At 43.3% G+C, this 14,788-nt stretch overlaps 2 protein-coding genes across 3 annotated transcripts in view; both read right to left on the reverse strand.

Annotated features, from left to right (window-relative positions):
- LOC146521314 (uncharacterized) overlaps window positions 1–10,059 on the reverse strand; it is an 87,447-nt gene extending 77,388 nt beyond the window's left edge. Inside the window, exon 1 of the mRNA XM_085154980.1 lies at window positions 9,989–10,059. The gene's annotated coding sequence lies outside the window, so the exon portion shown is untranslated. The remainder of the gene's footprint in view (window positions 1–9,988) is intronic.
- On the reverse strand, window positions 322–11,054 carry LOC146521318 (uncharacterized). 2 transcript variants are annotated; one of them, XM_085155013.1, is made up of 3 exons: window positions 10,953–11,054; window positions 2,304–2,390; window positions 322–1,856 (listed from the first exon to the last, which is right to left on the reverse strand). In XM_085155013.1, the coding sequence occupies exons 2-3, from the start codon at window positions 2,319–2,321 to the stop codon at window positions 384–386; spliced, it is 1,491 nt and encodes a 496-aa protein (XP_085011139.1). In that variant the 5' UTR covers window positions 2,322–2,390; window positions 10,953–11,054; the 3' UTR covers window positions 322–383. The 2 variants fall into 2 exon arrangements, with proteins under 2 accessions (XP_085011139.1, XP_085011138.1); XM_085155012.1 differs by lacking the exon at window positions 10,953–11,054 and adding an exon at window positions 9,989–10,121.
- Between the last annotated feature and the right edge of the window lie 3,734 nt (window positions 11,055–14,788).

Consider the following 14,788-nt stretch of genomic DNA (forward strand, 5'->3'; position numbering starts at 1 on the left):
TTCAGACTGGGTAAAAGATTTCCCACACAAGTCGCAGTTGTAAGGTTTAAATCCACTGTGGATTAATTGGTGCTTTTTTAAGTCTCCACTCCGGGTAAAATCCTTCCCACGCTCATCACAGCTGTAAGGTTTAAATCCACTGTGGATGAGTTGGTGTCTTTTTAAACCTCCAGACTCGGTAAAAGACTTTCCACACAAGTCACAGCTGTAAGGTTTAACTCCACTGTGGATGAGTTGGTGTGTTTTTAAGCTTCCAGCCTGGGTAAAAGAATTTCCACAGTCATCACAGCTGTAAGGTTTAAATCCACTGTGGATGGAGTTGGTGTCTTTTGAAGTGTCCAGCCTGGGTAAAAGACTTTCCACACAAGTCACAGGTGTAAGGTTTAACTCCACTGTGGACGAGTTGGTGTCTTTTTAAACCTCCAGCCTCGGTAAAAGACTTTCCTCTCCTCAGTGTGGCTAAACATGTGTTGTTGTAACTGTGCATCTGTTGTAGACAGTTTCCCACACTGATCACAACAGTAAACACCATTTCCAGTGTGAATCCGTAGGTGAATATTTCGGTCGTGTTTTTCACTGAAACTTTTTCCACAAAACTTGCAGCTGTACGCCTTAATTCCAGAGTGGGTAACTAGATGCTTCTGTAAGTTTCGACTTTGAGCAAAAGCTTTACCACACAAGTCACAGTAGTGTGCTTCAACTCCACTGTGGATGAGTTGGTGTTTTTTTAAGTCTCCACTCCGGGTAAAAGACTTCCCACACTCATCACAGCTGTAAGGTTTAAATCCACTGTGGACGAGTTGGTGTGTTTTTAAGCTTCCAGCCCGGGTAAAAGACTTCCCACACTCATCACAGCTGTAAGGTTTAAATCCACTGTGGACGAGTTGGTGTCTTTTGAAATTTCCAGCCTGGGTAAAAGTCTTTCCACACAAGTCACAGCTGTAAGGTTTAACTCCACTGTGGATGCGTTGGTGTTTTTTTAAACCTCCAGAATCGGTGAAAGACTTTCCACACAAGTCACAGCTGTAAGGTTTAACTCCACTGTGGATGAGTTGGTGTCTTTTTAGGCCTCCAACCTGGGTAAAAGACTTTCCACACAAGTCGCAGTTGTAAGGTTTAAATCCACTGTGGATTAATTGGTGTTCTTTTAAACGTCCAGACTCGGTAAAAGATTTCCCACACAAATCACAGCTGTAAGGTCGAACTCCACTGTGGATTAATTGGTGTTTTTTTAAGTCTCCACTCCGGGTAAAATCCTTCCCACACTCATCACAGCTGTAAGGTTTAAATCCACTGTGGATGAGTTGGTGTCTTTTGAAGTGTCCAGCCTGGGTAAAAGTCTTTCCACACAAGTCACAGCTGTAAGGTTTAACTCCACTGTGGATGAGTTGGTGTGTTTTTAAGCTTCCAGCCTGGGTAAAAGAATTTCCACAGTCATCACAGCTGTAAGGTTTAAATCCACTGTGGATGAGTTGGTGTTTTTTTAAACCTCCAGACTCGGTAAAAGACTTTCCACACAAGTCACAGCTGTAAGGTTTAAATCCACTGTGGATGCGTTGGTGTTTTTTTAAACCTCCAGACTCGGTAAAAGACTTTCCACACAAGTCACAGCTGTAAGGTTTAAATCCACTGTGGATGCGTTGGTGTTTTTTTAAACCTCCAGACTCGGTAAAAGACTTTCCACACAAGTCACAGCTGTAAGGTTTAAATCCACTGTGGATGAGTTGGTGTGTTTTTAAGTTTCCAGCCCGGGTAAAATCCTTCCCACACTCATCACAGCTGTAGGTTTTCTCTCCCTTTCTTCTGTGAGGTTTGTCGGCCTCCTGAGAGCGCTGACTTCTCGCTCCATGTTGGTCCTGCAGTGACAGAGATACAAACAAAAATAGTGAGTGAAATGCAGTCGTGGAACAAACTGTAACTCCCTCTATTAGTGGAATCAAACATGTCAACAAACACATTGTAGGTGTGTTACCATCACCTTCTGGTCATAGTATCACATTTCAATGATGTGCTACAATGACAGTCGTAATGAAAAATACATATTGAAGAAATATTGATAAGTGGAGAAAATGTTTTACTCATAAAAAATTGTGAGTTCAATTTTTGATATTGTTGTTTCAATGTGTGCCGATAAAAAATTATGTTTGTATCTTCTTGTAACATCTGAGTTTTTTGTTGTGAATGTAGATTCTGTGTATATGGAGGAGGGATGGAAAAGATAAAGCTGCTGTTAACATCTTTTTAAAAACCAACAAGCTGTGCACACAGTTTCAATAACAGTGTAACTCTGATGTTTTTCTCACCTTTTGTGTTGAAGTCATTTTTTCCTCAGTTCAAATGGCTGAAATTGTTCCTCTGTTGCTCCACCAGACTCTTCTCCTGTTACTCAGCTGGGACACAAAAAGTATATGTATTTTATCCCTGATAAAAAAAAAAAGCAGAGCAAATAAACATGACTAAACTCCTCAGTGACAACAATACCTATGAAACTTCAATGTGGAAACCGAGAAGCAGCTACAACAAGAAAGTCATCAGCTGCCCACAAGAACCTGAAAGGGAAAAAGCCACTGACCCCCCTGCATATCACTGCCTTTACCCAGTGGATGCTACACCTTGTATATATGGACCTCTATAGATCCACAAGTCCGGCTCACACTCAATGGTAGCAGTACCACCTGAAGCACCTCATTAGATTCCACCTACTCCACCCAGACAACCCATATGGAAAGGATATATATAAATCTTATAAAGTTTGTATCTGTCTTGTGTGAAACTTGTATGAAAAGCATACAAGAGTGAAAACAGATATAAGATCCCTTGAAAAATTATATAATGAATCAAATAATTTTTATAATTTTTTACTATTTCATTTCCATATGGGAAGGTAAAGGGTGGTTGTATGTAGGGATGGGTATCGTTTAGGTTTTATCCGATACCAGTATCAAACTGGTACTTTTGAAACGGTGCCAGTGCTTAAACGGTACTCAAACTGGTGCTTAAAGAATGGAGAACACAAAATTGGTCAAAAAACCTCTCATGTTCAGCTGTTTTTTTTGTAAAAAGATAACAATGTTAGCCTTTTCTGCAGCTATAGGGCATATATGGTATCACTCTTGGCTGGAAGCAGTGCTTAACCCTTTAAGACCTACCATAGAACCAAGTCCGCCAGAGCTTATATTATGTTTTTACATGCTGTGGAGCCATTTTTGGGAGCATTTCAAGTTGCTATACATCAATACAACCATTACAGCCTAGATTTTAATAATATGTAGGAATTAAGTGCATAGTGATTACATAAATTGCAAAAAAGTGCAATAAACTACAAAAAAATTGAAAATCGTTTTTGTTTTTTTAACATAGATTTCTAGTTAGAGAAATTTAAGAGGCTTATCCCTCAAAACTGTAAATACAAAAAAGTTGCACAAAATAGTTTCCCACCACAGGAAATTTATTTTGAGTGTCTTCATAGTTTTATTTTTGAAATACACCAATTTTTATACACTGCAGGAAAAACGAAAATAAATATTATAGTGCAAATTTGCAAAAAAGCAGCATATGCACCAAAATAAACTATTTCCAGCAGTGCAATATGAGTCCTAAGCATCCCATAAACGATACAGAAAGTCATGAAGTCAAAGATAACTTTTAAAAACACCAGTATAGGCTCATTGAGGCCCGGACCGTAAAAAACTACATTTCCGCGAAAATGACGTCACTTCCGGTTTCGGGCAGGTCATGGCGGACATGCGATTGTTCGGGCTGCCTTCTAATCCAATGTAGGAAGTGTTACAAACAGCTGATCGGATCGGCAAAGCGTGTTTCTGGAATATTATGTTTTTGTTGCTGCAAGCGCTTTTTATGCAGTTTTTGCAAAGCTATATGTGGAAGGAAACTGTGACTTAGGACAAGCTGATGGCAGAAGATGTAAGTACAACTCCTCAGGTTTCATACGCAAAAAAAAATATTGCGCTAGCTCACGTGGTTGCAGAGCTACCGGGATTTAAAAATAGTTACGCAAAACAGAGCGTGCCCGCTCCGACCGGTTTTAAAGGGTTAAACAATGGAAAAAACACAAACTTTGTCCAAAAACCTCTCATGTTTAGCCGTTTTCCATTTTTTCTTTGGTCATTTTAGCCTTTTTGGCCAGGGTGAAGGGAGTATCTGCCATCATACAAGAAGACAGCCGCATGTGACGGTGTTTGCTAGTTCACCTTACATGCATTAATGTAATAACGTGGTTAGCCTACTCAACGTAAATTACACACGAACAACATTAAGCTACATATATTGTTACAAATATATGTAAGAACTGAGCCAAATTTAGTAATGCCAAAAAAATGCCATCCATCCATCTTCATCTGCTTTATCCAAGGCCGGGTCGCGGGGGCAGCAGCCTAAGCAAAGAGGCCCAGACCTCCCTCTCCCCAGCCACCTCCTCCAGCTCTTCCGGGGGAACACCAAGGTGTTCCCAGGCCAGCCGAGAGATATAATCTCTCCAGCGTGTCCTGGGTCTGCCCCGGGGCCTCCTCCCATTGGGACATGCCTGGAACACCTCACCCAGGAGGCGCCCAGGAGGCATCCTTGTCAGATGCCCAAACCACCTCAACTGGCTCCTTTCGATGTGGAGCAGCAGCGGCTCTACTCTGAGCCCCTCCCGGATGGCCGAACTCCTCACCCTATCTCTAAGGGAGAGGCCAGCCACCCTTCGGAGGAAGCTCATTTCCGCCGCTTGTATCCGCGATCTCGTTCTTCCGGTCACTACCCACAGCTCGTGGCCATAGGTGAGGGTAGGGATGTAGATCGACCGGTAAATTGAGAGCTTCGCTTTTAAACTCAGCTCCCTCTTCACTACGACGGACCGGTGCAGCGTCTGCATTACTGCAGCTGCAGCCCCAATCCGTCTGTCGATCTCCGGCTCCCTTCTCCCATCACTCGCGAACAAGACCCCAAGATACTTGAACTCCTCCACTTGGGGCAGGAACTCATCCCCGACCCGGAGTGGGCACTCCACCCTTTTCCGGCTGAGAACCATGGCCTCAGATTTGGAGGTGCTGATCCTCATTTCCGCTGTTTCACACTCGGCTGAGAACCGCTCCAGTGCGAGCTGGAGGCCCTCACCCGATGAAGCTAACAGAACCACATCATCTGCAAAAATCAGAGATGAGATTCTGAGGCCACCAAAGCGAAAGCCCTCCGCCACTTGGCTGCGCCTAGAAATCCTGTCCATAAAAATTATGAACAGAACCGGTGACAAAGGGCAGCCCTGGCGGAGCCCATCACCCACCTGGAACGAGTCCGACTTATTGCCGGCAATGCGAACCAAGCTCTTGCAACGGTTGTATAGGGATCGAATGGGCCGTAGCAATGGGCCAGACACCCCACACTCCCGCAACACCTCCCACAGGACACCCCGAGGGACACGGTCGAATGCCTTCTCCAAGTCCACAAAACACATGTAGACTGGTTGGGCAAACTCCCATGCACCCTCAAGTATCCTCGAGAGGATGAAGAGCTGGTCCAGTGTTCCACGACCAGGACGAAAACCGCATTGTTCCTCCTGTATCCGAGGTTCGACTAGCGGACGAACTCTCCTTTCCAGCACCCTGGCATAGACTTTCCCGGGGAGGCTGAGGAATGTGATCCCCCTGTAGTTGGAACACACCCTCCGGTCCCCCTTCTTAAAGATGGGGACCACCACCCCGGTCTGCGAGTCCACGGGTACTGCCCCTGATCTCCACGCAACATTGCAGAGGCGTGTCAACCAGGACAGCCCTACAACGTCCAGAGCCTTCAGGAACTCGGGGCGGACCTCATCAACACCAGCGGCTCTGCCACCAAGGAGTTGTTTAACTGCCTCAGTGACCTCGCCCCCGGAAATTGGCGGGTCATTCCCCTCACCCCCAGACTCTGCTTCCTCCTCGGAAGATGCATCAGTGGGATTAAGGAGGTCCTCGAAGTATTCCTTCCACCGCCTGACAATTTTCTCAGTCGACGTCAGCAGCGCTCCGCCAGCACTATACACAGTGCAGGTAGAGCACCGCTTTCCCCTCCTGAGATGCCTGACGGTTTGCCAGAATCTCTTCGAGGCAGTCCGAAAGTCTTTTTCCATGGCCTCTCCAAACTCCTCCCACACCCGAGTTTTTGCTTCAGCCACTGCCCGAGCCGCATTCCGCTTGGCCTGTCGATACCTGTCGGCTGCCTCCGGAGTCCCACAGGCTAACCAAGCCCGATAGGACTCCTTCTTCAGCCTGGTGGCTCCCTTCACCTCTGGTGTCCACCATTTGGTTCGGGGATTACCACCACGGCAGGCACCAACCACCTTGCGGCCACAGCTCAATGCAGCAGCTTCGGCAATGGAGACGCTGAACATGGTCCATTCGGACTCAATGTCCCCCGCCTCCCTCGGAATGCTGTTGAAGCTCTGCCGGAGGTGTGCGTTGAAGATCTCGCGGACTGGGGCCTCTGCTAGTCGTTCCCAGCACACTCTCACTACGCGTTTAGATGCACCAGGTCTGTCCAGCGTCCTCCCCCGCCACCTGATCCAACTCACCACCAGGTGGTGATCAGTTGACAGCTCAGCCCCTCTCTTTACCCGAGTGTCCAGAACATATGGTCGCAGGTCTGGTGATACGATTACAAAATCGATCATCGACCTACGGCCTAGAGCGTCCTGGTGCCACGTGCACTTATGGACACTCTTATGTTCGAACAAGGTGTTCGTTATGGCCAAACTGTGATTAGCACAGAAGTCCAATAACAAAGCACCGCTCGGGTTCAGATCAGGGAGGGCCAACAAAATGAAATAACAATATTTCTATCTTATATATGATACATCTATATATACACACTGTAAAAGATACTTGTCTTTGAGTGAAGATTTAAGGTGATAGGACATAAATAAATGCAACTTGAATCTTTACTGAAGCTCAGTGTTTGACACAGAGTTCAAGTTCAATGCTGTAATAACTAATAATGATTAATATAATAATAACTGTAATATTGGCAGTATAATATTTACATTACCAACATGAGATGACTTTAGTCTTATGAGCAACATTAGCTAATTGTTATTTACTAGCCAATCTTAAAATGACTGTTCAGTAGAGAAATGAAGCCCAACAATCATGTTTTTAGAGTCCCGCGGTCTCAGCCTCAGATACTCAACAAATCAAACAAAGCTTATATACAAATAAACAGATGAACAAAAACATATTCTCTTTCATTTCAAACAATGCTGTATGAAATGTTTCCAGCGGTTAGTATCATGGCTGAGCAGCGCCATGGAGGCCAGACCGTCCCATTACACAAGCATCTCACTTCCGGTCTTCGAGAACGATTCCCGCGTGGCCCGCATCCTCCAAGACTGCAGACCCTGAATTGGAATACAGCCTATAAAGGTGTGTGTATGAGAAGTACTCCTCAGAACCACTTGGTGTTTGCTGTGACTGCATGTAGTGGGATCAGTGGTAATAAAGCTTTGATGAAAAATACTTCAGCCTCATCTGACCCTTCTTCTCCAGCTGGGATATCAAAAGAATTGGTGAAGTCAAGATAAAGTGAACCTCAACAGCGCCTAGCCACACGAGAAGTCCGATCACTTTCTCTCTAAGCTTCTCAGACTCAGAACAAAAGTTGTCCGGCTTTGTGTGTCTGGCAAAACGCTTTTTACAAATCCTGCTGGAATAGGTCTGGTTACAGCCGCAGTCAAAGCACGATGGAAATAATTGAACAAGCAAGCAAATGTAGCCCTTTGGCACCCTTCGCAGTAGGCTTCCACTACTCTCTCTATAGAGCTTTGGAGTTGACGTCACGCCGCAATGTATTGTGGGAACGCTGCGCCATCTTCCGGGGCAACTAATCAAAACAAACACACTGTGTTGTAACAACGACTAAAAGAAAGATGCTTAAAAGTAGCTCAAAAGTAAGTAAGTAAAATTTGATTTATATAGCACCTTTCAAGATAAAAATCACAAAGTTATTCACAGAAGCTAAAACCTAAAAATAAAAATCAACCAAAAGCAAGTTTAAAAAGATGAGCTTTTAGCTGTTTTTTTTTTTTTTTTTTAAAAAAGCAACCACGGAGTCCACAGATCTCAGGCTCAAAGGGAGAGAGTTCCACAATCTGGGGGCCACAGTTACAAAAGCTTCATTTTTTGCAGGCGAGTTTCTGAGAGAGAACAGGCAGATTTAGAATATAACATGCAGCGTTCTATAGATGGGTGCATAAAAAAATGAAAAATTACATGTATGTGCTACCTTTCTAAACACTTTGTTACATTTATGATAAAGTAGATAAAACATATTTGTGTCAGCCTTGGCTGATAGTTCTTGTCTTTAAATTAACTTTGTCTGTGTGTGTTTCAGGTCCTGCACTCTCAAAAACTGAATGAACCAGCATTGCAGCCATGGGTCACTGTGAGCATCACAGGGAAGATTGAAGCCACCCACTGCACCTGTAAGGCAGGAGTTGCGGAGACCTGCAGCCATGTCGCTGCTCTTCTGTTTAATGTAGAAGCAACAGTGGATCCGTGGCACAAGGACTGTTACAGATGAACAAGGACTGTTACAGATGAACCTGCATACTGGGTTTTGCTGGGTAATATGACCAAGATACAGCCAGAGGTTGGCCATGAGATGGACTTCTCCTCTTCAGCTGCCCAAAAAAGGCTCTTGATCAAAACATAAACATACCATCCGTATTGAAAGGTAAAAGTAGCTGTTTTCAAAAAAGAAAAATCCTACCTGCTACTGTGGAGGAGTTGTCACCGCTATAGGGCATTGGAGCGTGATGTCACGGGGGTGGGCGTGGAAAGGATTTTGGCCTGATGCGCCATTTTCCGGGTCCAAACAAAGCGCAAGCGAAAAAGGAGCGAAGGCACACACAACAGCCATGGTTCGTACTTGGTGTGTGGTTGTCTGCAATGTTCAATCGCACGACCTGCACTGGAATAAGCTTAAAAAGGGTTTGTCTTTTTATTCTTTCCTAACCTGGAAGCATGATGAGGGAACTTATATGGCGGACCTTACAAAACGAAGGCGTCCAGCCTGGATAGCAGCCATGAGACGGCTTGATATCCAGTTCGCTTCCATCTCCAGATATCTGTTGGTGTGCTCCAGACATTTTCACTCCGGTAAGTTCATATACAGAACTTACTCTTTATAGCTTAATAATTATCGTTGGGGCTCTTGGAGGTTATAGAAATTGCAAACAAACATAGAATTGAGTGACTGTGGAGACGTACGTGCTATGTAACAATTTGCTAACTCTTTCGCACAACTCTAAGGAAGCCTGCCTATGAAATGAATCAAACAAATCCAGACTGGTTACCAACGTTATACATAGGGCACTCCGAAATCCGAACGTGAGGGTTAGGGTTAACAAGATACGTGAAGATATCGGAGTAGGACAGTGGCGGTAAGTCGTCTGGGTCTTTACTCCACTGCCGTATTTCATATGGGTCCACATTTGTGATGTGTCTGGACGCAATCGGTCTATATACCATCCGTTTTCTTTTGAGCTGCTTTTAAGCATGTTTCTTGTCGTTGTCGTTCCAACATAGTGTGTTTGTTTTGATTTGTGGACCCGGAAAATGGCACCGCGCTCCCACAATACATTGCAGTGGACCCGGACTGCCATGTAAATAATTTGCATTAACTGTATATGTCCTGACTGAGTACCACTGTTAAAAAGTTGAATAAAGAAACAAACTAATTTTTGCCTCTTTAAAAAAAAAATTAAATCCACTTTGTACAACATCACATCAGTTACAACGTAGAATCCATGACATTTATAGTTCACAAATGGCAAAATGTTTACACAAAATCATGACAGCGTTTACATGATATCACCCACTACTAACACTACTTAATTTACTGTATCTCTTGAAAAATTACCGCTATTTATACAGCAAAGACTTTAGAATATTTAACAGGTCAAGTTTCATTTTTCCTGGTTTTACTACCAACTTTTCAACAAATGGCAGCAAACCTTCACCAGCTTATCCAGAAGGGTCACCTCTTCACCCTCACATAGAAGAAGTAATCTGATTGGCATGGTGGTATGTTTGAAGCAGGTCCCTTGTGTAGCGCTGGAACCCAGTCACAATGTGTTTCATCCATTTCATAGGCTGGTTTGCTGCAATTATGCCAAATAATTAGCAACTCTATAAATAGAAGGTAGTTCTGCAAAATCCCTCAGTAGGATGTTTGTTCTAATTTGCTATGACCTCAGAGCGAAACGAAAATAAAACTAATAGGCTATAAAGAGTGATATGGACATATTTAGAACTTACCGGAATGAAAATGTCTGTAGTACACCAACAGATATTTGGAGATGGAAGAGAACTGGAGCTTGTCTCACAGCTGCTATCCAGGCTAGACGCAGTAACATCCGATACACGAGCTGCCTCGTGTTGCTTCCAGGATGGGAAAGAATGAAAAGATAAACCATTTTCAAGCTTATTCTCTTGCCGGTCGGACAATCAAACATCGCAGCCGACCACACAGCAAGAACAAACCATAGCTGGTGTTATCCATGTGCTTTCGACCCTCTGTCGCTTGAGCTTTACCCCGGAAAATGGCGCATCAGGCCAAAATCCTTTCCACGCCCACCCCTGTGACATCACGCTCCAAAGCCCTTTGGCCCCCTTCTCAGCAAGCTTCCTCTACTCTCACCCTGGGGTTGCGCTCCCCCACGCTTGTACCTGTGGCTTCATGTCCTGGGGGTGGGGGTTGGTTGTTCTCCTGCCCTGCACCCCATCCTTTTGTTCATATTCCAAGACTATTTTTCTTTATGTATTCTTTCCCCCTAGCAACCGCCATATTATGATGTTGCAAGCAATCACAAACTCTACAGTCTGTCTAACTCCAGTGTATACCAAGCAATCTATTATTCTCAACAGAGCTAAACTCAGCATAAACTAAACCTGCATTAAAGTTAGCTCGATGCTTACCTTTAGACGAGCCCACAATCCGAGAGAAACTCCGTGATGAAGCTGGAAGTCTTTCCAAACACAGGAAACAGATCAGGGAGCAGAGACCCACGTGGTTCGCGCTGATCTCAGCTACGATCCAGAAGACAAGGGTGTGCAGATCGATGCAGATATCGATCCAAACGTTGGTAGTGGTATATGTTCCTGTAAGTTTACTACTTTACTCCAGTTTCATGAAAAAGCAGCTTTCTCTGCTCGACTCCTCTCCTCTCCTGCACACACACTTTGCTCCGCCCCCTTTTACCCGGCTCCGCTGTGATTTGTTGCTGTGCGGTCACGTGACTCAGCAGCACAACGTAACCCCGTGGAGTGTTATTTCAAAAGTAGCGCCAATCTCCTTTTCCTAAACTCTTTTCCTTGGCCTCGATGAAAACGTCATCGTGGGGAGGACAACTGCTGAGATCTCAGGAAAAGAGAGGAGCTGTGCTGAATAGTGATGGGATTTCCAGCTCTTTTTAGAAAGCCGGCTCTTTCGGCTCCGAACCGGCTCTTTGGGTTGTTTTGTTGCTTTTATTAATTTATTATTAACAATAATATAAAATTATGCACAAAAGGAATTGCTAATGTAAAAAAAGGGGGTTTATTTATATATGTTTATATAGAGACAAAACACGTATAAACTCCAAAAAGCACGTACAAACTCCAAAACACATTTCTAGCATGAACTGAACTTCCAATCCAGAGCTACCTAGATCGCTTAAATTACACAATTGAAAGCATGAAAGCATATGGGTATTGTTTGTATATTTATACACAAGTACTCATATATATTCAAATAATTTAAAAAAAAGTTCATTTACCTGTCACTACCACACACTAAATCCGGTCGTGGGTACTTGCTGGCTTGCGAAGCCACTAGGTAACAAAAGCTCAACACTGCCCCTAGCATCCTGGAGCACTTCTGTTGTGTTTTGTACGTGTTTTGGAGTTTTTACGCGTTTTGGAGTTTGTACGTGTTTTAGGGTTTGTACGTACTTCAGAGTTCGTACGTGTTTTGAAGTTTATACGTGCTTTGTCTCTAGGGCATTCTGCACAAAGACGTAAACACAAATATATATATATATATATATATATATATATATATATATATATATATATATATATATATATATATGTGTGTGTGTGTGTGTGTACATACATATATACGTATATATACATATATATACATACATACATATACATACATATATATATATATATATACATATATGTGTGTGTGTATATATATATACATATATATATATACATCTGGACAACAAACTGGACTGGACTCATAATTCAGACATACTCTACAGGAAAGGGCAGAGCAGGCTGTACCTGCTGCAGAGACTCAGGTCGTTTGGAGTGAAGGGCCCACTCCTGAAACCTTCTATGACTCTATGGTGGCCTCAGCTATCTTTTATGGTGTGGTCTGCTGGGGCGGCAACATCTCTTCCAGGGACAGGAAGAGACTGAACAGGCTGATCAGAAGGGCCAGCTCTGTTCTAGGATGCTCTCTGGACTCAGTGGAGGTGGTGAGTGTTGGACAAAATCCCCCACCCCATGCAGGAGACTCTGACAGCACTGAGCAGCTCCTTCAGTGGCTGCAGCACCCACGGTGTGGGACGGAGAGATTTCGCAGGTCTTTCCTCCCCACTGCTGTCACACTCCACAACAAAGACTTCAGCTGATCAAACACACACATCCACACATGTGCAATAACACTAAGTGTAATACACTTTCTCTTTCTGGCATCGTTGTATTATAGTTTTTATTTTATTCTGTTGTGTACAGTATCTTATTGATATCTTATTCCAGTGTTTTTCTCTAATTTTTCTATGCAACTTTGCACTGTCCACTGCTGTAACATAACAAATTTCCCACGTGTGGGACTAATAAAGGTTATCTTATCTGAACTTATATATGGCCACTAGAGGGAGATATTTGATATATTCTGACTGAGGAAGACTGTTCCACAGTTTGCTCAAAACAGCTTCCAAAGCACTGTCACCGCTGGTTTTAAAATTATAGAGAGGGACAGTTAGAAGACCCTGATTAGAGGATCAGAGAGGTTGGCTGTACTAAATAGGTCTTAGGTCTTATGAGCATGGTACTCTCCTTGTAAGTAAGTAAAATTGAATTTGTATAGCACTTTTTAAGACAACATGTAGAGCCTGTAGAGCTTTATATGTTAATAACTAGAAGCCAGTGGAGGAATGTAAGGATAGGTGTAATATGTGACTGCTGGCTAGTTTATGATAATGAACTACCGCCCACTGAGGCCCACATGTCCAATGAAACGGCATCACTCGATTTATTAACAAAGGGGCTCATATGAAGCTTCTGCAGCTATGACCAGCTGTGATGGAAGCTTCAGGAAGTTAATCTGCAGGTGACCTCTGGAACTCCACTTGTATCTCCACACAACATGGTCATGTAAAGCAACACAGCTCTAACATCCAGAGCTTTGTTGGTTTTTTTTTTTTCATATTTACAAAATGTGATGAACATTTGAGTCAGAGATGAGGCCTTCTGCTTACAGCAGTGGGTTAAAGCACCTAAAGTCCACAGTCTGTTAACTGATCACTGCATAAACACTGAACATATGCATATATATAAATATATTAATAAAGGTTTAAATAAAAGAAAAAAGTTTCTAAATTATAAATGAAATATTTTATCTGTATTATTCTACACTTCATTTTGGCTGCGCCTTGGTTCTGCCAGACATTTCTTCCTGTCACCAAGTGCTTTTGGGGGTTGTCTGTTTTTTCACTGTTATTGTAGGCTCTTTATCTTACTTTTACACAAAAAAACACGTAAAGGAAACTGTTGCTGTGATTTGGTGCTATATAAATAGAATTAAATGAAAACTTATAAGCTCCCACTCATGTTTTCTGTTGGAGACACTGCCAGGGACAGTGATTGGCTTTTAAACCATGTGACCACATGCCCAGCAAATCCTTGATAGTGACATGTAGGCCAATATGTACAGTGGGGCAAAAAAGTATTTAGTCAGCCACCGATTGTGCAAGTTCCCCCACTTAAAATGATGACAGAGGTCAGTAATTTGCACCAGAGGTACACTTCAACTGTGAGAGACAGAATGTGAAAAAAAAAAAAATCCATGAATTCACATGGTAGGATTTGTAAAGAATTTATTCGTAAATCAGGGTGGAAAATAAGTATTTGGTCAATAACAAAAATACAACTCAATACTTTGTAACATAACCTTTGTTGGCAATAACAGAGGTCAAACGTTTACTATAGGTCTTTACCAGGTTTGCACACACAGTAGCTGGTATTTTGGCCCATTCCTCCATGCAGATCTTCTCAAGAGCAGTGATGTTTTGGGGCTGTCGCCGAGCAACACGGACTTTCAACTCCCGCCACAGATTTTCTATGGGGTTGAGGTCTGGAGACTGGCTAGGCCACTCCAGGACTTTCAAATGCTTCTTACGGAGCCACTCCTTTGTTGCCCGGGTGGTGTGTTTTGGATCATTGTCATGTTGGAAGACCCAGCCTCGTTTCATCTTCAAAGTTCTCACTGATGGAAGGAGGTTTTGGCTCAAAATCTCACGATACTTGGCCCCATTCATTCTGTCCTTAACACGGATCAGTCGTCCTGTCCCCTTGGCAGAAAAACAGCCCCATAGCATGATGTTTCCACCCCCATGCTTCACAGTAGGTATGGTGTTCTTGGGATGCAACTCAGTATTCTTCTTCCTCCAAACACGACGAGTTGAGTTTATACCAAAAAGTTCTACTTTGGTTTCATCTGACCACATGACATTCTCCCAATCCTCTGCTGTATCATC

Source organism: Neolamprologus multifasciatus, chromosome 3, assembly GCF_963576455.1.
Source record: "Neolamprologus multifasciatus chromosome 3, fNeoMul1.2, whole genome shotgun sequence".
In the NCBI taxonomy this organism is placed as follows: Eukaryota; Metazoa; Chordata; class Actinopteri; order Cichliformes; family Cichlidae; genus Neolamprologus; species Neolamprologus multifasciatus.